At 37.0% G+C, this 25,310-nt stretch overlaps 11 protein-coding genes across 11 annotated transcripts; 6 read left to right on the forward strand and 5 right to left on the reverse strand. All coding sequences in view use genetic code 12, as the record gives it.

Moving 5' to 3' along the window:
* Nucleotides 1-772: 772 nt before the first annotated feature.
* On the forward strand, nucleotides 773-3,949 carry DASC09_001730 (RFX family transcription factor; the record flags this gene model as incomplete). Its single annotated transcript, XM_064993776.1, has 1 exon — nucleotides 773-3,949. One exon carries the CDS (start codon nucleotides 773-775, stop codon nucleotides 3,947-3,949), a length of 3,177 nt encoding a protein of 1,058 aa, XP_064849848.1.
* A 629-nt stretch (nucleotides 3,950-4,578) lies between these two features.
* Nucleotides 4,579-5,538, reverse strand: DASC09_001740 (uncharacterized protein; the record flags this gene model as incomplete). Its single annotated transcript, XM_064993777.1, has 2 exons — nucleotides 4,579-5,457; nucleotides 5,533-5,538. 2 exons carry the CDS (start codon nucleotides 5,536-5,538, stop codon nucleotides 4,579-4,581), a joined length of 885 nt encoding a protein of 294 aa, XP_064849849.1.
* A 266-nt stretch (nucleotides 5,539-5,804) lies between these two features.
* Nucleotides 5,805-7,860, forward strand: DASC09_001750 (CDC14 family protein phosphatase; the record flags this gene model as incomplete). Its single annotated transcript, XM_064993778.1, has 2 exons — nucleotides 5,805-5,850; nucleotides 5,993-7,860. 2 exons carry the CDS (start codon nucleotides 5,805-5,807, stop codon nucleotides 7,858-7,860), a joined length of 1,914 nt encoding a protein of 637 aa, XP_064849850.1.
* An 840-nt stretch (nucleotides 7,861-8,700) lies between these two features.
* On the forward strand, nucleotides 8,701-9,210 carry DASC09_001760 (uncharacterized protein; the record flags this gene model as incomplete). The annotated part of the gene is made up of 1 exon (XM_064993779.1): nucleotides 8,701-9,210. One exon carries the CDS (start codon nucleotides 8,701-8,703, stop codon nucleotides 9,208-9,210), a length of 510 nt encoding a protein of 169 aa, XP_064849851.1.
* Nucleotides 9,211-12,986: 3,776 nt separating this feature from the next.
* DASC09_001770 (uncharacterized protein) lies at nucleotides 12,987-14,195 on the reverse strand (the record flags this gene model as incomplete). Its single annotated transcript, XM_064993780.1, has 1 exon — nucleotides 12,987-14,195. One exon carries the CDS (start codon nucleotides 14,193-14,195, stop codon nucleotides 12,987-12,989), a length of 1,209 nt encoding a protein of 402 aa, XP_064849852.1.
* Nucleotides 14,196-15,401: 1,206 nt separating this feature from the next.
* On the forward strand, nucleotides 15,402-17,927 carry DASC09_001780 (Pumilio-family RNA binding repeat-containing protein; the record flags this gene model as incomplete). The annotated part of the gene is made up of 1 exon (XM_064993781.1): nucleotides 15,402-17,927. One exon carries the CDS (start codon nucleotides 15,402-15,404, stop codon nucleotides 17,925-17,927), a length of 2,526 nt encoding a protein of 841 aa, XP_064849853.1.
* Nucleotides 17,928-18,758: 831 nt separating this feature from the next.
* Nucleotides 18,759-20,022, forward strand: ARO2 (bifunctional chorismate synthase/riboflavin reductase [NAD(P)H] ARO2; the record flags this gene model as incomplete). Its single annotated transcript, XM_064993782.1, has 2 exons — nucleotides 18,759-18,783; nucleotides 18,917-20,022. The coding sequence occupies 2 exons, from the start codon at nucleotides 18,759-18,761 to the stop codon at nucleotides 20,020-20,022; spliced, it is 1,131 nt and encodes a 376-aa protein (XP_064849854.1).
* Nucleotides 20,023-20,493: 471 nt separating this feature from the next.
* THP3 (Thp3p) lies at nucleotides 20,494-21,996 on the forward strand (the record flags this gene model as incomplete). The annotated part of the gene is made up of 1 exon (XM_064993783.1): nucleotides 20,494-21,996. The coding sequence occupies one exon, from the start codon at nucleotides 20,494-20,496 to the stop codon at nucleotides 21,994-21,996; it is 1,503 nt and encodes a 500-aa protein (XP_064849855.1).
* A 364-nt stretch (nucleotides 21,997-22,360) lies between these two features.
* YUH1 (ubiquitin-specific protease YUH1) lies at nucleotides 22,361-23,083 on the reverse strand (the record flags this gene model as incomplete). The annotated part of the gene is made up of 1 exon (XM_064993784.1): nucleotides 22,361-23,083. One exon carries the CDS (start codon nucleotides 23,081-23,083, stop codon nucleotides 22,361-22,363), a length of 723 nt encoding a protein of 240 aa, XP_064849856.1.
* Nucleotides 23,084-23,922: 839 nt separating this feature from the next.
* Nucleotides 23,923-24,123, reverse strand: DASC09_001820 (uncharacterized protein; the record flags this gene model as incomplete). The annotated part of the gene is made up of 1 exon (XM_064993785.1): nucleotides 23,923-24,123. One exon carries the CDS (start codon nucleotides 24,121-24,123, stop codon nucleotides 23,923-23,925), a length of 201 nt encoding a protein of 66 aa, XP_064849857.1.
* Nucleotides 24,124-24,227: 104 nt separating this feature from the next.
* On the reverse strand, nucleotides 24,228-25,235 carry MRP1 (mitochondrial 37S ribosomal protein mS43 MRP1; the record flags this gene model as incomplete). The annotated part of the gene is made up of 1 exon (XM_064993786.1): nucleotides 24,228-25,235. The coding sequence occupies one exon, from the start codon at nucleotides 25,233-25,235 to the stop codon at nucleotides 24,228-24,230; it is 1,008 nt and encodes a 335-aa protein (XP_064849858.1).
* Nucleotides 25,236-25,310: the final 75 nt, after the last annotated feature.

Below are 25,310 nucleotides of genomic sequence, written 5' to 3' on the forward strand. Positions count from 1 at the left end.
CTTTTGTCGGTGGGAGATCGTGATGGGTGTGTGAGCGAGCGAGTGAGAGTCTGGCCGACTGTCAGCTCTCAGTTGATTTTCCCCTACAAAAATTTTCTTCCCAGCAGCGTGCCAGCCAGCTAGCTACCGTGCCATGTCCCCTTCATGTCATGTCAGTATCGCCCACTAGAGAAAGAACTATATATATTATTATATTTCCTAGATTGATATTCCACTGCTTCCCTGGCTGTTCAATTCCAAACCCCCCTTTTTTTAATTACTGGTGCGTCTTCTGTAATTGTTGGTTCCCTGCTGCTGTTGCTTTATCTTTTGTACACAAGTTTTTTCTTCACACACCAATAGAAAAAAAAAAAAATAATAATTAAAAAATAAAATAAAATAAAACCTGCCATCCTTCCTTCTACTAACAGTCATAGTTATTTTTTCATAATAACAATAATAATAAAGGTCTTGTTGGTATCACATATCATATCAACCGTTTATTCATCCCATCTTGTTTCTCGCTGTTAACAAGGTGACAACCTGCCCCAAAAAGGAAAAATCTCATCGGGACTACGATAATTGAAAAATTGGTCACAATTCACATTGCAAGCTTCTCTGGCCGTTGATATTGGTTCCTTTGGTGTTGTTCTTTTTCTTGTTGTTTTTGTTTCATTGTTTTATTGTTTTGCTTGTTACCGTCTGTATTCTATTTTCCAAAGGCCTCGCTCTTCCTTAATCTCCTTGGCCCTTGTTGGTTTAAGAATTTTTTGGTTTCATATTATCTTGATAGATGTCTAATAACTCCCACAATAATAACATCAACAATGATTATACTCCAGTCTCCCATACGATATTACCTGAACAAAAACATCAATTTTTGGTGAACGTTCCGCAAATGTGCGTCATTGGTAACAACAATAACAACACTTATCAGTTTCCCCACCAGCAAAACATCCATTTTCCAGGCTACGTCCTTCAACCCTCTCCGCCAAACTTCCTTAATGTCGCAAACCAACAACAACAACAACAACTTGTCATGAACACGGCCAACAACCCATTAAATAGAAATGGCAAACCTAACTTCAATAACCCCTACGACAATCAACAACTTCACATTAATGGAAATCCACCTGTCAAACCCGCTGCAAGCTTTGAAGAGTCAAACAGTTTGCCCCAGTTGGTTTCCCAAGTCAAGGACCAGAGTACCCCAGTTTCTAGCAGTGGTGACGTCGTCTCTAGTGATTTGCGTTCCCTTGATAATGGTCCAGTAATATCCAGTTCTGTCAAAGAAAACCCAAAACCTGACACTAGAATCATGCAAGTGCCTTCAAAGCCCATTAACCTCAACGGAACTACCACCATGTTGCCCTCATCTGTTCAACAACCAGAAAACGGTCCAATGTTAAAAGAACAAGCAGCCAAGCCAACAGGTTCAACAAAAATCCCTATTAAAGCTGCCGCTGTTGATTCAAAGGATAAAAAAAAGAAAACTGCCAACTCTAAGCCTTTGACGCAATCAGATATAGACTTGAAGTTGTTGCTGAACAACATCGATGATTTTAAAAATTTGAGAGAATTGGCTGGACTAATTCGTCAAATTGAAGCAACCGAACAAGTTGTCGGAAAAAATGGTAAAAGTAACCCTAATAACACCAATCCTACTGATAACGCATCATTGGATCCTTTGGCAAAAATTGATAGAGTCCAGTTTCAAAATAAGCTCGCCACTTTGCCAAAGCTGAAAAAATTGCAATTATTTGGGATTGCTTGGTTAAAAAAAGCTTGTAAAGTCGCACCTGAAGGTCATATTCCTAGAAATCGTATTTTCGCCAAATACGTTACCGTGTGTGCTGATCATGGCGTTGCTTCTTTGTCGCCAGCTTTATTTGGTAAATTGATTAGAATGATTTACCCTTGTATTACTATTCATAGATATGGTGTCAGAGGTCAGAGTAAATACCATTATTGTGGGATAACTCTCCTTGATAACACACCAATCGGCCCGGCTTCAACCGCCATTTTCGGCGGTATCGCCACCCCTAATAATGGCTCTATTGTGATCCCAACCAGTGGTTCTAGTACCCCAGTCCATCATTTTGCTCATCACCACCACAACAGTGTTATTGGAAGTGAGTTATCAAACTCAGAGGTTTCATCTCCTCTTAGAAGCGTATTTGATATCGATTCTTCAGTTAATTCTCCTATTTATTCCGCCACTGAATTGAGCCCAGTTTCATCTACCTCCTATGCCAACAACAACAACTCCGTCGGGAACCCTACTGACACAAAAAATATCCCACAGTTGCTGTTGTCGTTACCAGTTCAGAACGCCGTTAATGTTAACAAATATTTGGGCAATTTCCCAATAAAATTTTTCCCAGATTTGTTCCCTTCGTTGGAAGCATTCAGCGAGAATGATATTTCCAGCTTTATCTTGACTCTTCCGCCAATTGATCCGTACATTCCAAGAAACTTCAATTCAGATATTGCCACAACTTTACAATCACTCTACAAGTCTCATTGTACCGCAATTTTTGAATCGGTTCGTTACATGAAAGTTAAAGATTTGGGGAAAACATTGGGATCGTTTCCAAGATCATTAACTAACCCAGTGTTCAAACTTTATATTTCCGAACCAATCTTGCCATGGTTATTGAAATGTGATTTTGTGTTGTTCCAATCCATTCTTAAGATGCTATTCAAGTTGTTTGTAAAGCATTCTAGTGATGAAGCTTCAGCGCAACATGTTCTCAACCAATTGAGGGAAATTGCCAATAACTATTCGGCACTTCTCAGTGAAAGTTTGATCAACTTGCCTCAAAAGATGGTCATGTCCAAAGTCAATGTCGCGAGAAAATTTGGTAAATTGATGGGTAAGATTGTTGATGTTTGTGACTTTGGTTGGAAGAATCGTAAAACTTTTGCCATGGTCAAGGAGGTATCCTCTCAAAAGCAAATTCCAGAAAGTGAAATTTTGCATGATGCTTGGATCAAGAATGTAAATACCGAAAAGCTCATCAATGAAAGTTCTCCTTTGGCATTGCTAGCTGGTACTAACACATTTGTTTGTGCCAACTTGATAAAAGTGTTCAACCAAGATATTCCACATTTAATACATAATTCCAAAACCTCATCTATCCCTATGGAAAGAATCATCTCTACGTGGTTGAGCTATTTTGCACAACTAGCTTGCCATGTTTCAAAAAGTCCTCTGAATCCAGATAATTCTAACAGAATTTCCCCAGAATTATTTTTGTTGACGTTCAATTGCTTATTTGATTCTGCGTTGAAAGCAATTTCCCGATCCCGTCCAACGGAATTCCAAGCATTATGGAACATCAAGTGTTGGGTTTGTGAATGGTTGGATTGGTATGGTGAATTGGGTGGGTTTTTATCAATTCATGGTGAGAAGTTTTTCATTAATAATCAGGATTTACCGCCAGATTCCATTAAACAACCAAATTTGATGAGTGCCTCTACTTCCAATTCCACTACTCCGGTTAACGCTGGTGCTATCAGACCTTCGGTTGGTAGCAACATCGAAGGGCTGAAAAAAAGATTTCGGACGGTGAGTGATGTGTTTGATGATGATTCATTTGCCAACAGTCTCAATAATATGACCGATAGCAGTGTGAATTCTTTTAATTCTGCAGAAACTTCCACCATTGCCCATGCAAATACTGAAAATAGCATTATCATGAACAATCGGGTCGGAAGCAACAATAGTAATCACCAAGAAAATAATGTCACGGTTAATTCAGCGATAACTCAAAATGAAACTCTTCCGATTTCAGTGTCGCCTAGAAAACGTATCAAGTTACTTTCGATTGATGCCCGTAACACCATTAATGACGATGCTGTCACAGAAGGCAAGAATAATAACGTGCTAATGGACCAACCTGTTGATTTGTTGGGTGGTTACTTGGGTCCAGAAGAAGAGAAGGAGCTTATGTCCTTTCTCTCTTGAAAGAAGTCCAAAATGTGATGTTGTGTTGTTTGATTTGCAATATCAGGCACTTGAGGCACTCATTTTGTTTGACATATTAATGTTGCTTTTGTTTTGGATCATAATCCAAAAGGAGAAAGAAATGGTAAGAATAGGGAATTAACAGGAATTTGGTCCAAAATATAAGGATTTCAAGACTTTTTCATTTTGATTAGTTTATTCATTTGACTTACAAACCGTTGTTTGTTTCCACTATTATTGCTTTGTTTTCCCCTTTCATCTTTTTTTTTTTTTTTTTTCTTGTCTTATATTTTAAAACTGTTCAAAACTCGTTTTTTCTTCCCATTTCATTTGTTGTTACAATCGCACCATTGCATATTTAAAATTCATACCTATCATTCTAAACTTTATCATCCCGTTGACTTTCTATACAATTAATTCGTCATCTTCATTCGCTATTGCATAATATAAAACAAAAAAATTTCTTCTTTTTTTCTGGGGTTACTAATTTGACTCTTTCGAGTAGGACAACAGACTTGGATCTGAGCTTTTTTTAAAAATCCTGATTCGAGACTTTGTTTAAGTGGTACATTGCTTAGAATGACATTACAATCGGAAAGAAGAACAAGACAGAAAGAAAAACATAAACATTATATATACATTCCTGAAGTAACATAATCATTCAATGATGATTTCTTCACAGCAACATCTCTGAACTTTTTGTATTGGGTTTGATCGAATTTGAAATAATCTTTCCCCAAAACTTGAATGATCTCCAACACCGAATCCTCATTAATTCTTTCAAAATTGGCCACCCCTTCGGAGTCTAATACCAAATTAACGGTTGGGATATTCTTCAATGTGGCAAACGACATCACGGATGCGGTGATTCCCGAGACGAAATGTGGAGGTTTTAAAAAGCTGATATTGGCAAACTTTTGGGCCAATGGTGCATCGTGGGAGAAATTGATCACTTTTCCTAACGATTCGTTGTAGTTGATGCAGCAAGGACTCAATAAGAGGATGTTTTCCGGCGATAGTATCTGTTCTATTAAATATCTTGTCAATTGGTTGTTTATCATCGGGTGAGAATTGGTGAAATTTGGCATCGCTACCACGTTGATTTGCAACCCTTCAAGGGATAAAATGTCCACCACAAAGGTCGAAAACGCTTCGGACTGGCCAGTAGCCGAGTACAATTGTTGATCTTGTAAGTAACCATCATCATCATCATCATCATTAACGCTGGTTGTTGTTGTGGTTGATCCTTCATCCGATTTGCGACCTTTGGTAATGGTGATGGAGGCGATGATCGATTTTGTCACTGGTAATGCATCGAGCACAAACTTCAAATTATAAGGAGCCACAATAAGTGGGTTTTTTCTATTGATTTCTAGATCTTGCGTGGAACTGACGTTCTGGGAAAACTTGAACGATGGTACTTTGTTACTGGTTAAAGGGTCTTCATCTTGGTAATCCTCAGATAAAGCATGACGGGGTGCTCGTTCGAATTCTGACCACGGTTTGAACTGGGCAAAAAAAAAAAGGCGTTAGTATATGAAAGTTGAAAAAAATCGATATTGTTCAATCACTTTTAAACTTACTAGCATTCTCTATTATTATAGTTATTGTAATTATTATTCTATTTGGATGGCCGGCCCTGTCTGTCTGTGGCAAAACGACGATAATAATTCCAGAAACTTTTCAATCGTTTCTACCATGAGATCGGTGCGACCAGGTATCGTAACCCCAATTTTTTTTTTTCCTCCGTTTGTTTACTTTTTTTTTTCTTTGTTAAATAATACGAACAATCACATCACCACAACCACAACCACTACTACAGACTGTTCTACAATAACAGTTGTACCCATTTGTCATGGCCAGACATCCTTCTAGTATTCCGATGATAGAGTTTCTCAGAGGTACGTTTTTTTTTGTTTTTTTTTGTTATTGACTATTTTCAACTTCACAGAGTGACTTTGCAGACTTGATGATCTTTGTTTGTTTATTGTTTTTTACGATCTTAAAGGAAAACAGAAATACTAACACATTAATACTTCACAGGTCGGATATATCTAGGCTCGTACAACCATGCTCCAGATGACAATGACGATTTTGTATTTTTCACGGTTGAAGATTCTTTGCCTTACAATGCGTTCCATTTAGATTTTGGGCCATTGCATATGGGGCATTTGTACAGATTTGCAGTGGTATTACACAATATTTTGAATGATGATTCGAATCAGGGCAAAGCCATCGTTCTTTACTCGTCTAGCAGTCCTCAGGCCAGAGCTAATGCTACGTGTTTGCTCTGCTGTTATATGGTGTTAATCCAATCATGGTCGCCGCATCAGGTATTACAACCGATTTCTCAAATAGAACCTCCTTTGATGCCATTTAGAGATGCGGGTTACTCAGCGGCGGATTTTGAAATTACCATCCAAGACATTGTATACGGTGTATGGAGAGCGAAAGAAAGAGGAATGCTTGATTTGACCAATTTCAACCTAGAAGAATTCGAACAATATGAAAGGGTCGACCAAGGGGATTTGAATATTGTCTCGAAGGATTTCATCGCGTTTGCATCTCCGCAACAATCAAAGCCGGGAATGCCATTAAATGAACCGTTCAAGAAAGTATTAGGGTTTTTCAAAAAGCATGATGTCAAAATGGTGGTCAGATTAAACAGTCACTTATACGATAGTAACGAGTTCACAAAAAGAGGGATCCAACATATAGATATGATTTTCGACGATGGGACTTGTCCAACCATGGAATTTGTCCAGAACTTCATTGGGGTATCGGAAGGGGTTATTGCCGAAGGTGGGAAGATTGCCGTCCATTGTAAAGCGGGGCTAGGAAGAACCGGTTGTTTGATTGGCGCCCACTTGATTTATACCCACGGGTTCACTGCTAATGAATGTATCGGTTATATGAGAATGATCCGTCCAGGGATGGTGGTTGGTCCGCAACAACATTGGTTATATTTACATCAAAATGATTTTAGAAATTGGAAGTTTACCATGATCTTGGATACGCTGCCGATTGCCAAGTTAGGAGGATATTGCTCATTAATATCTTATGAAGCTTACAAGGCAAAGCAACGGAAAGCCCATGGCCGAACTTTTTCCCCGATGATCAATAGCCGTAGAAGAGTGTCGGGTAGAATGAAGAATTCTTTGAATACTGCTGTACCAATCACGTCTCCAGGCCAGCCAAGAAAGGGAAATAATGGGAGATATGTGTCTAATTCATTTGTCACCAATTCTGACGAAGAAAACAATGATAACGTGGCTGGAAATGTTGCCAATGATGAAGAAGAAGAAGAAGATCAAGAAGCAGACATATTACTGAGCAAAGAAAATGGATATAATAAGGTACAAACCATTACGGTTAAGAAATCTCCAAAAGTGTATCATCAGATCGACAATTCTTTAGAGGAAACTATTCATACAACTGCTACTAAAAAACAAAGTTTCAAAGTCAGAGACGATAATGAGAAAGATGATTCAGAAACCCCTAGGTCAAAACCTTCTTCGACAAAACAAGAAAGAACACCAACCATTAGTGGTGCGGAAAGAAGACGCAGGTCGCCACAATCGTCTTGGAGGGTGTTACGTTCAATCACTTCTCCAAATTCCAACAAGTCGCCACCACCCCAACCTTCTGCTACCTCGTCTTCTTCTTCTTCTGTCGTTTCTGGGAAAATAAGTCCAGTGCTGAGCTCAACGCCAGCACACTACACTAGATCTGTTACTGGTAAGGCTGTCAAAGATAACTTAAAAGAACAAGATTCTATTGAAGTGGCAAAGACTCGTAGTCGTTCGGGTGCTCGAGTCAGACACAGAATCGTTAGCCAAACTAGCGTCAATGAGAAAGTTGTCTCTACTGGGGCTATTCAAAAAGTAAGTCAAAGAAGGAAAAGAAGCTGAGGTATGGTTGAAAAATCAAAAAAAAAATATGAATCTATATATATATATGTATAGATATTGCCAATTGTGCAATTATTTTTCATTTGCCTTTCTCTCCCATCTCCTCTCTCCTTTCTCCAAACACATATTCCTCATATTACTTAAGATACCAAGAAAAAAAAATTGAACATATCATCGTTAGCATATTATTATTATTATTGTTGTTATTATTTTTATCTATTTTTTGTTCTAAATTTTATTTTTCATTTTAATTTTCATACCATTAGTCACTTTAACAGTCATTTCATTTGTTGTGTTTTAAACGTTGTATTATTCACTGCTCGGTTAATAGCTATAGCTAACATGCATGTATAAGAGTATACCACAACATGGGTCTTTTTTTAAGCCATGTGCCCGATATATTCTAAGCATTGAGCCAATACCGAATAGTTCCGATGTTACAGGATTGCTAGCTACAATTCCTTGATATCGATAACAGTACTATACACCCTTCTAAATTGTAATTCCCCAGAAAATGGTCAAAAAAAAAAAAAAAAAAAAAAGAAGTGGTGCCTTTCTGGCCGGCATGTTTTAATTTCTGATTGCTTGCTCATTTATTATTCCTGTTATTCGCAGACATACCACAACTATTTCAAATAAAAACAAAACAAGTGCAAAAGAATTGATGGCAGAAGATTAATTATCCATATGTGAGAGACCCTGATCTCGGTGCTGATGATGAAAAAAAAGCAGGCAATTGAGTTTAAAAGGTTTGATTTAGGAAGAACAATGGACAGTATGATAAATGGTACTAACGATGAAGAAGTTTTGAATGCTGGCAGAACCTTGCTACAATAGCTCATGGAACAGGGTTATTTTACGAGCTCCAATTATGGCTTCATTAGCGACTGTTTCACATTTTATATTTTAGAATTTGTTGAAGAGCGGAATCTCAGGAATAAAGTAGGTTCTAAAATCAAATTCCGGAAGGTTAAAATGACCGACACTTTCTATACTATGAGGGCTATGCTCGCAGATTACTTATTTGAAAATTTCAAATCTGATACAAATAGGTCTAAAATGATCGTTGAAGAAGTGTACGCCTGTGTTAAAAAAAGCGAAAGTGAAATAGATGAGACAAGGTCAAATTACTCTCAAAGACTTCATTCAGATAATTCCGGCTTGCCAGATATAACGAGTGGATCTAAACGTAGTGAGATCCTAGACAGTGATGCACCTTTTGAAGTGACAAAGAATTTAATGATACCAAGAGACGCTCTGGTTGAGTACAGCTTACAAGAAATTCAACCGAGAAATCTCTGCATACAAGAAGATATGGCATTACAACTCGACCGAGGCTGGAAAATCTGACCCAATAAATGCCCCGACATTTTTAGGATATGGTAATATTGATTGGTGCAAAGACGGTGATGATTTTCACGGTATTTGTTTGCTTACTCTGGAAAAGAAAACCTTCAAGCATGCAAATGATTTGGTTAATGATAAGAAAAAAATGCAGAAGTTATTACACCAGTTGCGAATTTTGTCTGACATCGGTATAATATATACAAATATAGGGCTTCTGAATATTTGCACTGATAGTTTAGACAGAATAAGCCTTTTAGATTTCGGAGATGTGGAGTTCTGTGAAAAGGGAACAAAATATAAGGGAGACCTTGAAAAATTGAAAAAGGAAATTGAATATTACCACTATGCTTATAACACTCATATAATAATGAGGAGCTGTACAAGCTTAAGAAAAGTCACTTCAGATAAATAATATAGAATACGCATGGATCAATGCTGATATTAAAAAAAAAGGAGGGGGGGGGAGGGGGCAATATAATTGACCATATATTCATTCTACCACAATATATAATATCATGAAAAAATAGACTTCAAAACAAAGACCCTTTCCCCCCAATCCTATATATACATGTTCTAAACATATAGGGGGGAGGGAGAAAGAAATCTTCCATGAAGATTATGATAAAATTCACTTAGTAATTATTCAGTTTTTTTGTCATGCTTGTGATATCACTGATTGATAATGTGATCAGTTAGTTTTTTTTTTAGGATATCTAGTTCAACGTTCGTATAAGAACAAGTTCATGGGGCAGCAATCTTTCTCCTATTCTCAAGGCCCACATCCCAAAATGGGTTAGGACGATGTGCAGGACTATCTACTGGTCCTTTCATCAAGTACACTAGATCATCATCTCGCAAAAGGAATCGATACTTTTTAATAGTGCGGCTTCCCATGGCCGTTGTAAAGCACATTGCTTCCCTTTTTTTTCAGGTTATTAACTATCATCACGGCATCATCGACAGTAAATTGTCATAATAAGGCTGCTTTTAGAGTCCTATTTCTCTTAGGGTATATAATCATTCATCTAGTATTTTGTAGCTACCAATACGTAAAGATAGTTGAAGTTATCATGTATGAATCTCGTGCATGCTATTGATGCATCTACACAGCACAGATTTATCTTTACCGAAAAGATAGCACATATCACAGAGACTAGGAGGGGCCTTCAATAGGCTAAGAGGAATACAGAGACATTCCAGCCCAGGGCGTCCAAATTGATGCATCTTTTGTAAGTTCTGTATTATCCAATCCTAAATATTCCACTAGGCGATGGACTTGTCTTCTGTTGAAACGAAATTTTCTCTCAACTGGCAGGCCTGATGGACGTGTGATATCAAAATCAAAAGAAAAGACTCTCATATAGCCGTCACTATCACTCATATTAGCCTCGGCCTCTTTTTTATCTTCAAGTGCTATTCTTCTGATTAGAGCATAGCGCTCTTGCAGAATCTCTTGAGCTTATAAAAGATAAGACAAACCTTTCATAGTAGAAGAGACATTGTTACTGAGATCAGCTAGATCCTCCCTTTCTTGTTTGAAATCCAATCTCACCTCTTCATTATTGATTATTCATTTTGATTGGTTTTAACAGGTACAAATAGTGGTTTAAACGATTAAGATGTTAGGGTATCTACTTTATGGTTTTGCGGGTAATGAGAAACTCTTGTTGGGGATGGTGTGGTATTCAATAAATGAATACTATTTATTGTTATTCTTTACTCAGTTTTCTCTTGTTTACTGGTAGGTACTGAGTTCCTCATCTATTATTTCAGTATTAGTGCTCTTGGTATCTAATGATACCAGTGGCAATTAGCTATTGCAATGACATAAACATTAATAGTGCGGATGCCCATGCGCACCGTCAGGTTGGATCACAATGATTACCTAATCTTACAACAGTGGCTGACGATTTCCTTATGAAAGCGTACGTGATTTCTACTGGAGGGAAAAGTTTCTGCTTTTGGAAGACAGTGTAGAATAATCATTTTATTTTTGTTTATTTTTTTACAATTTGTGGTTACTTTGAGTTTCTATGGGCTGACAACATAAATTGGTTTGAGACTTGGGTTGTGAGCTTGAGACATGTCTTTTATGGGAGTATCTACAAAAAAGAATCGTCAATCTTTGACTTGAGACTAGTGTAAGACAAAAGGGATATGTCTACATGTAATTAATTGGTTTGGTCATCCAATATAAAAAATAATAAATAAGATTGGCGAGGGGAGGGGAGGTAATTAGGGAAATTTGAATAATTAGATCTTTGACGGATAAGTGTCAGCAATTAACACGCGATTCTGTGAAAATGAACAATAAGATTAAGTTTCAGGATAAATAAGATTCGGTTGAAACATCGGAGAATGTTTGGTCTCATTTATATATTTGGTCAAGAAGAGAAGATATGGAAAACAACATAATATTTCATGTTCACAGATATGTTGTTGGGTGAGTAAATATACGCACGCGTGTGTGTGTGTGTGTGTGTGTGTATTATCATCACCATGTTTAAGTTTCTGACATATTTTTCTTTTTTTTTTTCCCACTATTTTCGCTGACGGGGTGGTTACGAAAGTAGAAGATGGCCTTACTTAGAGTTGAGGCAAGTATTATTTTAGTCTGGGCGATTGTTCCACATTCGCTTGTGTCAATCATCTCACTAGCCGTAAAAAGATCGTCAGTGATATGCGATCCCAAGTCAAGAGTTGCTATTTATTGACAGATGATACATATTATCGTATAGTGCGAGATATCTAATGTGTATTGATGTTGTCAGTGGCATTGATTATTTCACAGTATTGTGGATGCTGCTGCGTTATCATGGCTTTTACGATTATTATCAGGACCGCTATTGTTATACCTCTGATTCTCATGTCATGATTTATTTTTGTGTTTCAACTTTAGCCTCTGTTGTCGCTGAATCATGCCATTTGTGGAGGGAGGTCACCCAGACCGGAATGCTCTGCACCATCGCCGATTAATAACATATTGATTACTTCAACATCGATCGATCACAATAATAATACGCTACAGATTATTAATCTCATCAAAATACTCTATTAGCTCCCCTCATCATTTTGAGGAATCGGCTACACCCAACCATTATCCCAAAATTCCTGTTTTTGTACTCTTAGCGCTCTGTGACGTCTCTATAGATCGGTACGGCTTCATGTGTATATAAAACATGTAGCACAATTATTGTGGGTGCTCGACTACTACACATGTAATCAGCAAAAGGACAGAGTCAAAAACAAAAATATTTGAGGTACAACCGTCCATCTCTCCACAAATAATTACAGGATGAGAAATCCGATTAGCTTTTTGGTACGTCTCAGTAATAAACTATATATTGCAAATAGATCCAAATCATTTGGCAAGAAATCCAGTCTTTTGAAGGATCCATTCCCCCTAAAAAAAGAAAAAAAAAAAAAAAAGACTGTCCAACATGGATATCCAAGCTTCTCCTAGAATTAAATTAAATAGCATCCAATGAATACCCTTGGAAATCAGTTGTAAATTGGTTGTGTGCACACTTATTATTCACTTATATATAATATAATATATATACACACAAGCAACAAAGGGTGGAAAGGTTTTATATTTTAAATTACCGTTAAGGGTGAAAGTCAATTATTAGAACCTTGTAAATAACAATACACAAAGATGGAAAGATATATATTCAAATCTTGAATCTTGATACACCAACCTAAACAGTCAAACAGGAAAAATACATACTCATCCTACCATAATACATAACAATATTATCTTCGCAATTCACTCTTATTTATAGCTCAGCAACTAAGTCTTCTCTTTTGTTATTCAAAGTCTTATATCTGCTTATGAAATCATCCTTAGAGTAATACGCCCCACACATTCTTCTCTCACCAGTAAAACTAGTTCTTGAATGTAATACTCTCCAATTATCAAATAATAAAAGCTGTCCAGGCCTCAATTGGTAAAACATCTCTTGTTCGTCATCATGCAACAACTCTCTGAATGCAGAAATCGCTTTATAGAAGGTCTCCACAAAATCAACATTCATGGCTGTAGAGTTCATTTGGTAGAAACTTTTTGGAATTTTCAATACCGATCTATCAGAATTGTTCCAACGGATTTGCACAACTTTATCCTTATTTTGCTCATCCACGATAATGATTGGCCTGGAGACAACAGGTTGAATAAACACATCTTCTTCTCCGGCGCAATGGAAATCGACAGGCACAGTTGATAAGAGCTCAAAGTATTTGGGATTTAAAAGTTTTAAAGTATAAGCGACATTGAATCCGTCAGATAAGGAAGTCGTTCCTCCAGTTCCATTGTGCTTCAATAAATGGAAAGACTGATACCCCGGAGCTTCTGACCAATACGTCCCATCAGTATGTAACGGAATCTCAATGTTGGAATAGGCAGTGTCGTTTTTTGACATATCGGCAGTGAAGTCCCAAAATCCCCCGTAATGTGTCGGTTTGATGAATGTGATTCTTTCAATCAACTCTTTGGTCTTTATTGGATCAACTGGAACGTTCTGCACAAAGCAAAAACCATACGCACTTGTCTTGTTCACCCAATCTTTAACCCCATCAGTTGTAGAAATTACATCATCGTATTCAACCTCTGGTGTGAAATATCTGAGTCCCTTCTTATTCCAAGGCGAATAAGAACCATAATCCACATCATCATCTTCATCTTCATTACCTGGCGGCAAAGGATTATAAGCATTTGCCTTAAGCCAACTTAAACTAAAAGTAGATAAGTGTTCATCATTATTCCAAACCACTTTAAGAAATGAGGAGACATGATCTACTTCAACAGACGATGGTTGAATGTCTGTTGGGATCTTAAATGTGTCAAGTAGTCTTTGTTTTGTGACATCATGATAACATTGTTTGCAATGGCAATTATCTCTGAGCCAAATATGGTTGTAATGTGACTTGAATCTGTCTGAAAATGTCACGGACACCACTTTCTCATTGAAAGTCGCGGTAGCAGCCATTGCTGATGATTCAATTATTTATATATATGTAAAACTAGAGTCCAGCAACTGCAACTGTCACTGTATGTATATCAGTGATCGGTAATGGTTCTTGGTCACGCCTCTATCACGCTATCGCAGCCGAACTCTATTCCGTTACCCCGCCATCGCCAGCGCCCACCGCATTCGCGTAAACGAAAAGTTGACTCTGGCCACCACTGCTGGGGTGGGCATGCCACGGCGACAGAGGCTTACTACTATGCATCATTATGTAGTTAGATGTGCATAATTCCGGCACCAGTGAGAATCGGTATGTCTGATACTTGCGTGAGATTGCATCGACAACCCTCACCGAAGAAGTTTTTGCAGAAAATTGTTTTTTGGCGCGGTTTTTTTTTATAAGTATCAGTGAGTGTCCAGTTTTTGACTCCTCTGAGGTTATTGACTACTTTTTCAGATTCGTTTTGCAACAGAAAACAAGATTTAAGCATTTCCACCTCACCACCCACTCAAATTATTTGACTTCCATACGCTATTATCGTCAATACCACCATCACAATAACCATTCCAGATCGTTGGTGGAGTATTATAGTGCATGTCTCTCTTAACATCTTTGTACCGATAACTGTGTGTTGTTTGTCCTTCCTCTTCTTTTTTAATTCGAGAAAAGAAGAATTCTAGAATAAGAAAAAGAAGAAATCAATCAAGAGAAAATCTATCCTATATTATATATATATAAATCGCCATCATCATCAAAAACCATTCTATTTTTTTTTTCCTCTGCCAGAAAATCAACTTGTCGAACTTTTTCATTTTACTCGTCTTTCAATTGAGAATATTTGATGTTTGACTACTGAATTTCCTGAGCGCCAATACAAAATCCCCTAAAAAAATCAAAATCAACAACAACAATCAAATTGGCTTGTTTGTCTTAACCCAATATCAATCACAATATTGATTTCACCCTTGTTTCTTTTGCGCAAATTGGCTGAATACAAAAAAAAGAAAAAAAAAAAAATTCATTTTCGCTACTCTTGGTGCTCAATTTTTGTCGCCGCTTATTATACTATACCATCCCAACATTTATATTATACTCCATATACTATAAAACTCGGAGAAACCGCTTGTTATTATTTGTTTATTTTATTATAGTTTCCTTTATTTTTTTTAACGCTCCCTTTGTGCCATACAAATTGCTAGAAAATCTGCAGAGATCAAGAAAACTTCATGATCATGTTTTCTGAACACTTCAACTCTCACACTATCCTGCCTGCCTCTCATCAGGTAATTAATAGTACAGGTATGAATGGTCTCGGAAACCAACCTTTTACCCAAAACCACAGAGGTTCGGTTAGCTCAATTCCATCATTATCATCTTCTCTCACTCAATCCAATGAATCGTTAAGGTTTGCTTCATCCAATGAGTCCCTCAGAATTGCCAAATCAAACGATTCTTTGAGAATTGCCATCAACAATGATACAATTAGATACACCAATTCTAATGAAAACTTTAGAAAGGGAACTTTGAATTCTGCAAACCCTACCTCCAACCCTGGTATCAATAGTAACAAACCTCTCTCTTTGGATGGTGGATTTGTTAACTTCAGATCGACCAATTGGCAACAATCTCAACCACAACAACAACAACAGCCACAATATACATACCTTCAACAGAACAATTATCAGCAAAATAGCATGCAATTCAACTCGAACCACAATAATGTCAACTCCAGTAGCTTTTTACCTACAGTGAATGATAGCTCTTTTGCTTATGTCGACAACTTTGATAATGACAACATCTTGTTGGGGAGTAATCAATCTCAAACTTCTTCTACCAGTACATTGAATGTGCAAGAATTTAGAAAGTCTTCGGTTGGTAACGTCATGAATTTTGGTTTGAACTCTCTTGATGGTAACCAACAGATTGTCAATCCCTCTCAACAATATGATTCTGTCTATGTTGACAATGATCTTTCTTCTAGATTTAACTTATATTCTATAAACAGTCAATTTGATCAAAACATCCAAGTTCAACAGCAACAGCAACATCAATCTCAATCTCAACATCAATTCACTTCTTCATTGGGTGCCATTAATGATTATAGATTTGTTGAAAATCAGCAACAGCAACAGCAACCTTCCTTACGATCTGTTGGCTCTTTTAAGGATTTGAAAAATGGAATAATCAACGAATCTTTGATTGAACAAAGATCTCTTGCCGATAATGATATGAATGGGTTGCATGGATCCAAGCATCATTACTTCAAGAGTCAATCTCTTAATTTATCTAAAATGCAATACTTGCCAACTGCTGACGATGCTACCAATGTTCAATTGAACAATAATGGTATGGATACTTTTATAAATGGTCACCGACAAATCAACCATCGCCCTACTAGTAGTTTGACCATGGATAAAATGAATTTCGCTCCAATTTACGTTGATAATGGGACTATCATTAATTCTGGAAACGGTGTTCAAGCTCAACAACATCACCAAGCAATGCAAGTTCATCAACAAACATCTCAACAAAACATCAATATGCAAGCCATTAATGGCTCAAACAATGGCAATCCGAATAATAGCAACAATTCCAACAACATGAATTCCAACAGCAACAATAATCCTAAGCCATATAATGGTAGAAGAAAATCTGATCCAAAGAAAGATGATAAGAAATCTTCAGAAAAGGAATTGTTCAACAAGTATAAGAATGTGCCTTTTGAACAGTTGGAATCTAAGATTTTGAAACTTAGCGTTGATCAAAACGGTTGCCGTTTCTTGCAAAAGAAATTAGAAGACTCAACTACCGACAGAAAGTTGGTTATCGATATTATTTATCGTAAAATCAAGCCTAGCATCTATGAATTGGTGATTGATTCATTTGGTAACTATTTGATTCAAAAGATCTTTGAGTATTTGTCTGAAGAGCAACGCACAGAATTGATCAAGCTTTGCAGTGGTAGATTTGACGAAATTTCTCTTAATCAGCATGGTACTAGAGCATTACAAAAGATGATTGAATACATTACCACTCAGGAACAAACTGACCTAATTGTCAATAACTTGTCCAATCATGTGGTAAGGTTGATCAAGGATTTGAATGGTAATCACGTTATTCAAAAATGTTTGTTCAAGTTCAACTCCAAGAATTGTCAATTTATCATCAATGGTATCTGCTCTAGCGTGGTCGAAGTTGCTACACACCGTCATGGTTGTTGTGTTTTACAAAAATGTCTTGATCGTTCCAATGAAACCCAATTTGTCAAATTAGGACAAGAAGTTTTGAAAAATGGGTTGGTGTTGATGCAAGATCCTTTTGGTAACTATGTTATCCAATATCTCTTACCAAAGATGCGTTATGAATTGACTCCTAACTTTGCCGAACTCATTGGGAAACAGATCATTGGTAGATTGGAAGATTTGTCCATCCAAAAATTTGCCTCCAATGTTGTAGAAAAATGTTTGAAGTATATCAATACCGATACCGAACTTCGTGATATCTTGGTTGAAGAAGTGTTGAATTTCAACAACTTGGCTTCTGTTTTGAAAGATCCATATGGTAATTATGTTGTCCAAACTGCCTTGGAAGTGGCTGATGGTGACTTGAGAAATAAGGCCATTGATAAAATTGGTGCTTTGATGCCATTTGTGAAAAATACACCATACGCTAGAAAGATTCAACAGCGGATCACAGAAGCTGAGGCCAATAAGAAAAGAGATTCTTTTGTTGAAAGACAAGGTAGAAACTAATTCAACATGGTTATGGGATTAGTTTTTGTTGTCTTTTTTTTTCGTTTCTTTCCTATTTTTTTTTTTTATTTTTTTTCATTGTTATTATTAATGACTTCTTGAGAATATATATTATACCTTGCCTTCTACTCCCATTCTCACTTTCATGCACTCTTGTTATTTTCCTCCATTGCACTTTTTCTTTTCATTTCTTTGTGTGTTATTTTCGTCTTTGGTTTGTTAGATCATTATTGTTGCTTTATTATTATTTGGTTATCTAAAGACTTCTCTTTTGAATTACGGAAACAACTTTTTTGAAAAAAGATACAGGTGAAATGATAGTTTTATTGGCACCGGAAAAAAAGTTATGTGGAATGAAGTCCTTGAAAAAAAAAAAAAAGAGTTTACTTCTTATTAAGTGGCTCTTGTTTTTTCCATTTTGACATGACGAACTGTTGATTTTCTTCTTTTTGTTGACTGTGTTTTGGTTGTTTTTTTGTTTTATTTTTTATCTTTGTATTTTTCTTGATCATTTTTTACATATATTATATCTTATATTATAAATCAGATTTTATAAATCAAATGTGGTGTATATACTTTTTATCTATATACTTAGCCTTTGTAAGAAGTTTGATTTCTTAGGCTCTTCAAAAATGTGTCATGATCATCATCAGACAGGAAAAAAAAATGAAGAAAAAAAAAAAAAAAAAAAGTGAAAAAATCAGTCAACATCATCGGAAAAAATGAATCATACCCATCGGTTTTTTTCCTCCCCACCATTTCAACCCATTTCTAATTGGTTTGCCATTTCTCAAGCAAACCTTTTTTTCCCCCTATCATCTATATAAAAAAATGTCTAGCTTTGGTACCTTGTTCCGTATGTATTACAAGATATATTAATTAATTTTTTTGCGTCTACAGTCCACAACGTTGCTTGGTTTTGTTTTATTTTGTGTTTATGCCCGTCTGTTTGTGGTCCACCGGAAAAGGTTACTAACATGATAATGTAGGTGTTACCACTTACGGTGAATCTCACTGTAAATCTGTTGGTTGTATTGTTGATGGTGTTCCACCAGGATTGGATCTTACTGAAGAAGACATCCAGCCACAGTTGACCAGAAGAAGACCAGGCCAGTCGAAATTGTCTACCCCAAGAAACGAAAAGGATAAGGTTGCCATCCAGTCCGGTACCGAGCATGGCAAGACTTTAGGTACTCCTATTGGTATGATGGTGCTCAACGAAGACCACAGACCTAAGGACTATTCTGAAACCGACGTTTACCCAAGACCTTCTCATGCCGACTACACTTACTTGCAAAAATACGGGATCAAGGCCTCCAGTGGTGGTGGTAGATCTTCTGCTAGAGAAACCATTGGTAGAGTCGCTGCTGGTGCCATCGCCGAAAAGTTTTTGCAAAAAGCCCACGGGGTGGAAATTGTTGCCTTTGTTTCTGCTGTTGGGTCCGCCGCCATCAACAGAGACCCATCTAGTCCAGAATTCCAAGATTTATTAGAAAACATCACCAGAGAAAAAGTCGACACTTTCGACCCAATCAGATGTCCTGACCCAGTGGTTGCTGAGCAAGCCACCAAGATTGTCGAAGAAACCAGAGATGCCAATGACTCCATCGGTGGGGTGGTGACTTGTGTCGTGAGAAACTTGCCAACCGGTTTAGGTGAACCAGCTTTTGACAAATTGGAAGCCTTGTTGGCCCATGCCATGTTATCGATTCCTGCCACCAAGGGTTTTGAAATCGGTTCTGGTTTCTACGGTGTCAGCATCAAGGGCTCCAAGCATAATGATGCCTTCTATTTGGACCCATCCACTGGTAGATTCAGAACAAAGACTAACTATTCCGGGGGTATTCAAGGGGGTATTTCCAACGGTGAAAACATTTACTTCTCTGTTGCCTTCAAGCCACCAGCCACCATTTCTCAAGAACAACAGACCGCTTCTTACGAAGGGAAAGATGGTGTTTTGAAGGCCAGAGGTAGACACGATCCAAATGTCGTCCCTAGAGCTGTTCCTATTGTTGAAGCCATGACTGCCTTGGTCTTGGCTGATAGTTTATTGATCCAGAAATCAAGAGAATACGGCAAATCCATGCTCCAATAAAAGAGTCGATGTGGACATGTTCTTTTATTTGTGTTTATTATTATTATATGTATAAAAACTGATCGCCAGTATGAATTCCTTTAATGTAAAAGGTGTATGAATAAAATACATAGTTATTACACTGATGAAGTAAATGAATGAAGTCATGGCCCTACGCCAATGCTGGTGATGAAATGAAAAGGCTCATGTGACAACCACGGTTTATTGGTTTTCGTTTTTTTTTTTTTTTTTTTTTTTTAAGGAAAAAAATCTAATCAAAAACAAGGCGTACAAAGACCTCTCCCCGATATAATAATCTCTAGTTTCTTTATTTTTTTTGTGTTCTCTTCTTGGACAGAACCCAATTGCTATAACAATTTTATTTTTTTTGTTTTTCTAATATTCTTTTCTTCTTGTACTTTTTTTAATTGATCTTTTTTTTTTCTTTTTTTTTCTTTCTCATCTCAACTCCAGTGCTTTATCACATCAGCAATGTCCCACTACAATGAAGTTCAACCAACCAAGTTGTCGGGGACAAAAAACGTAAATAACTCCTCCTCTTCAAAGAAAACCATTGAAAAAGCGGCAGGAGGAGGGTATCCTGAGGCCTTGAAGAGATTCTCATTGGATTGTTTCAACCGTTGTGATATTTTGAAGTTCGATGCTGCAAAGAAGAATAAAGTGAAGGAAGAACTCAAGTCTTTAATTGAACAAGCAATGAAGGAGGGGAAGGTATTGACCAATAATTGGAGACTACAAAAGTTACCTTCGTTCGATGCATCGTTCCCTTTGAACTTGGTGAGCAACATGCCAGAATACACCGCCAATGAGAAGGAGCAGGAGGTGGTTACTAACAAACCAAACAAAAAAAGGCCACACCAACATTCAAAGAATGATTATGACTCAGAAACCCGTAAAAGAATGAGGAGTGAAAGATTCCAGAAAGAACTAGCCCATAAAGAACCGCAGCAGCGGGCGAAGATCGAGACCCCTGCCAGTGCTGATGATAGACTAGTCGGTACTTGCCAAACTTTGGAAAAACGTTACTATAGATTGACATCAGAAGCTGTCCCAGAAAAAGTTAGACCACCGGAAGTTTTGGAAAAAGCTTTGGAGTTCGTATTAAATAAGTTCAACACTAACAGCGCGGTGAAATATAATTATGTTTGTGATCAATTGAAATCGATCCGTCAAGATTTGACGGTGCAGTTGATTGAAGATGATTTTACCGTTAAAGTTTACGAAACCCACGCGAAAATCGCCATCGATAACGATGATCTAGGAGAATTCAACCAGTGTCAGACTAGGCTCCAAGTGCTTTATAATAAAGAGGGGGTTGAAGGCAAGAATAAATTGGAATTTTTGAGTTATCGAATTTTATATTTTATTCTTACGAATAATCAATCAGAAATATTCAAAACGAAGCTATTTGAATTACTTGAAGAACCCCGGGGATTTTCGGAAAAAAAAAGAATTATTGGTGGTTCTGAAAAGAAAAAAGGAAGGGCAAATTTACCAAATATGAAGTTAGAGAAAGAAAAGGTTGCGCGAGTCAAGATGAGAATGAATAATGTTTTCATTGATTATGCTTTGAGGATTTTTGACGCTTTAGTTATCAACAATTATGTCGGGTTTTATCGTAATTACCTGAAGATTGTGAAGTTGAACAAATCCAGAACTTATAACCAAGCTTTTGACACTTTTATCAAATTGATGGCGAATATCCTTGAAAAATGCCGTATCAGAACTCTATACACAATGTCGGGGGTTTACAGAAGTTTGAACCTTCCTGCCATCGAAAAACAATTGAAATTCGATTCTCCTGACCAACTCGATGAGTACATGGTGAAAAAAGGGCTCAACCATCTCGTGAAAACTGGTAGGACCTCTAAAGGGGAGGTGAAAATCCTTGATTTTACTAATAGTCAGACCAAAAATAGAATCCTTGCAATTTATAAGAAATCTTACAAAGTTGATATTAAGGGACAAATATAAAACACGGTGGTCTAACTTTTGCTGCTGTGATTTGCTTTTTGCTAATGTTTTCATTCTTGCAAAACCAGCCATAAATTTCGTGAGTATTTTTTTTTTGTGGTTATCCATGAGTGTTTTTGGCTACCTGTGAGTATTTGATCTACATCACTATCATCTTTCTTTGATATCCCTCTGCGTGTGGCCTATTTTTTGGATCGTAAGCCTACATATAGATTTTGTATAAGTATCTTCCATAGTTTTACGTAAGTTGTATTTCTTATTATTGCTTAAATACGAATATATTTGATAATAATTTCGTCATACCATCTTCTTAAATTAAATATCATCGTTTCCTTTATTTTTTTTTTTTTTTTGTTTGTTTTGTTCAAGCAATCAACCCCATCAAATTGAATTTCAATTGGTTTTGTTCATTGGCAATCTCCATATAATGCTGAATCTTGTCAACCACCAGAGCTTCCTCCAATAAATCCCCATCGGCACCGCTTTCTCCTAAATCAATCGGTCCGTTTCTTCTCCCGTCCAATTCGTATAAATGGTTATCTTTGGCATTATAGACAAAACTGATGAAATGTAAACCAACCTCATCGTCCGGTTGTGGCGCTTCAGTTTGTCCATCTTGCGCCGCTTCAGTATACTCGCCTTCTAATTGTCCAATCAACAAGGTTCTTGAGTCAAAATCACGCGTCGATTGCAATTTGCCCAAGAGGGTTGCCAATTTAGAGTCTGGTACTAAACCTCCATTACCTGGGGTGGCGGTGTTGGAAACCGCATGGAGCAAAGCGTATAACCCACAAGCGTTCTTGATTCGTTGAGGAAACCAGTAAATTTTCTCATCTTGGGGGTTGCTAGGAATTTCGTAGGCGTTGCGGCTAGAATCTTCTTGCTTCTTTAATGTTTCGAAAGCGTCATCAATAGGGAACAAAAGAACGATGGCCTTGATGGGTCTAGGAATAAAGCTTGTAAGATCAGGGTCGGTCAACGAGTAAATGTCCGTGAATTCAATATGTTGAGAAACCCCTAACGAATGGGCCAAATTGGTGAAGATTGAAGGATCTGATTCCAATGGGACAACTGATCTCGAGGGCATTGTTTTAAAATGATATGAAATTGCTACCTTTATTACAGAGATTGCTTGCCAGAATCATCGCCTCATCAATATTTTTTGCTTTGTGAAAAAAAAAAAAAAAAAAAAGACCAAAAAATCTTAAAATCAAAACCTGATAATCGCACTGAGGAAACGAGCAAAACGACGTGCGATAAATTGTAGTTTGAATGGTTATTTACGAAAGATTGTGGATTTACAGAGATTAAAAATATCAAAATAAAGAACAAAAAAGGCTAAAAAAAATAAGTAAAATGATTTGAAATATAAACCCCAAGCGAAACAGATATTAGAGATAGAAGTAAATATTCTAATACTATATTATAAAGGGTTTTTTAATTTTCTCTCCTTCCGGCCATTTGTGCCTATTCAAAGATCGATGCATACTTTTATGGCTTGGTAATCCAGAAGTGGGTTAAATACTGAAGAAGAGAAAACTCCAAAAAGAAGAGGAGAGAGAGTAAAAAAAATTTTTTCCTAGGCCTTTATATACCCGCGGAAGCATGGTGTTTGCAGCCCTGGTGGGGGAACCCCGACTACTACACAGCATGCCGCCATTCGTCAATATTATATGCTTTCTTCAATATCCTTTTTGGTGGCCGTGCGAGAAGGAATTGGGAATTAATTTGTGATGTTATGGTCATTTTTAACCGTTTACGTACTTTTGATTATGATGTTTGAATTTCATGAGGAGAAGAGAAAAGAAAATTAGATAAATAACTCAACAAGATAGAATTACTTTTTACATTCTTCCATGAACATTCAGGTTAGTGACAACACAAAGCTGCTCTGGTAGTTGTCCCAAACACATAACATACTGACAGCTAATAGCTGAAGTACCTTTGAGTGAAACTTTTACTGAGGAGGCTCAATTGATGGATCGGGATCGAATGGACCAAACGATCTCTTAATTTGATAGTACCACTACTACTATCATGCAATATCTTATAAGTCAAATTAATCAAGTTAGGTGATATAAAGCTAGAGATTTGGAAATCTAAGATTCTCAGTATTTTTTGTGTCATTATTTTTCTTACAATTTAAAATGCCCGTCAATCAAAGAAAAAACGAATATGAACATTCTTCTTTATTATAAGCTATGTACAATGCTGTGAAATGTTTCTCCCACCTAGAGTTGAAGTTTTTCAGATCTTTGTGGTAATCTGGCAGCGATCTTATCCCAATCAATGGATTCCCAAACTCTTTCCAAATATTGTTTTTTACCAAAGACACCATAATCGTGCAAGTAAGCCTTTGGTGAAGCGTCAATGGCTAATATTGGCACAAATTGTCTCTTAGTGGCATGGTGTATACTTTTAGCTTCGTCAACTGTTTCGATCAAAGTATTTTGGAATGAGTATTCCAACTTATTTTTCTTTTTCTGTTCTTCTTCATAAGCCAATTTTGCTTCAGGATCTTTCAATTTGTTTTCTTGTTCTTTGGTATGGTGGAATAATTTCAAATCGTCCAAATATTTGGAGGCATTGGAGTTTGGTTGACCACAGTTGTAAGTGTTCAAAACAAACATTGTTTCGTAAACGTCGGCTCTTCTAACCAACTTCTCCACGACCAACCAGGCAAAACCATCACCCTTGATGGCCATAGCAGAGTTGAGTAACAAGGTCTTGAATTCTACTATTGATCCAAATGAATCTACCAACCAGTCTTTCAAGTTGTTGTTAGTTGGCACGTTGCTAATAGCGCTGTTTCTGTTCAACACCGGTCCCGCAAGCAAATCTTTAACAGTGGCCTTTGGTGGTAATGCCACTTCTTCAGAGCTGTTGAAAGTATTTATTGGGGCAAGACATTCCAAGGCAAACTTGGTATTGTATAATAATGAAGCATTTTCATATAATGATCTCTTGATTGGTTCCTTGTAAAAAGTAGAAATTATGTCTTCCAAACTGCCACCGGCTACACCATCGGTGGATTCTTTGTTCAAATTATTCACATAGCTTTGGGCTCTAGAGTACCAGGCACTTTCCAAACCTTTGGCGGAATACAAGCCCTTGAGACCGGTATCTTTCAATTCATCAATAGTTTCAATCTTTGGAACAGTGTGCAATGATCTTTGGGATGCTATGCTGTTCAACACAGATCTTGATGACTTGGTCCCTATTTGCAAAGATCTAAGCATATTTTATCTATGTGTGTATTTTTCTTTCCCTGATAAAGTGTTCACCAAAATATTCTATCAGCACCGATCGTTCAA

Source organism: Saccharomycopsis crataegensis, assembly GCF_037102585.1.
Source record: "Saccharomycopsis crataegensis DNA, jcf7180000000072, whole genome shotgun sequence".
Classification (NCBI taxonomy): domain Eukaryota; kingdom Fungi; phylum Ascomycota; class Saccharomycetes; order Ascoideales; family Saccharomycopsidaceae; genus Saccharomycopsis; species Saccharomycopsis crataegensis.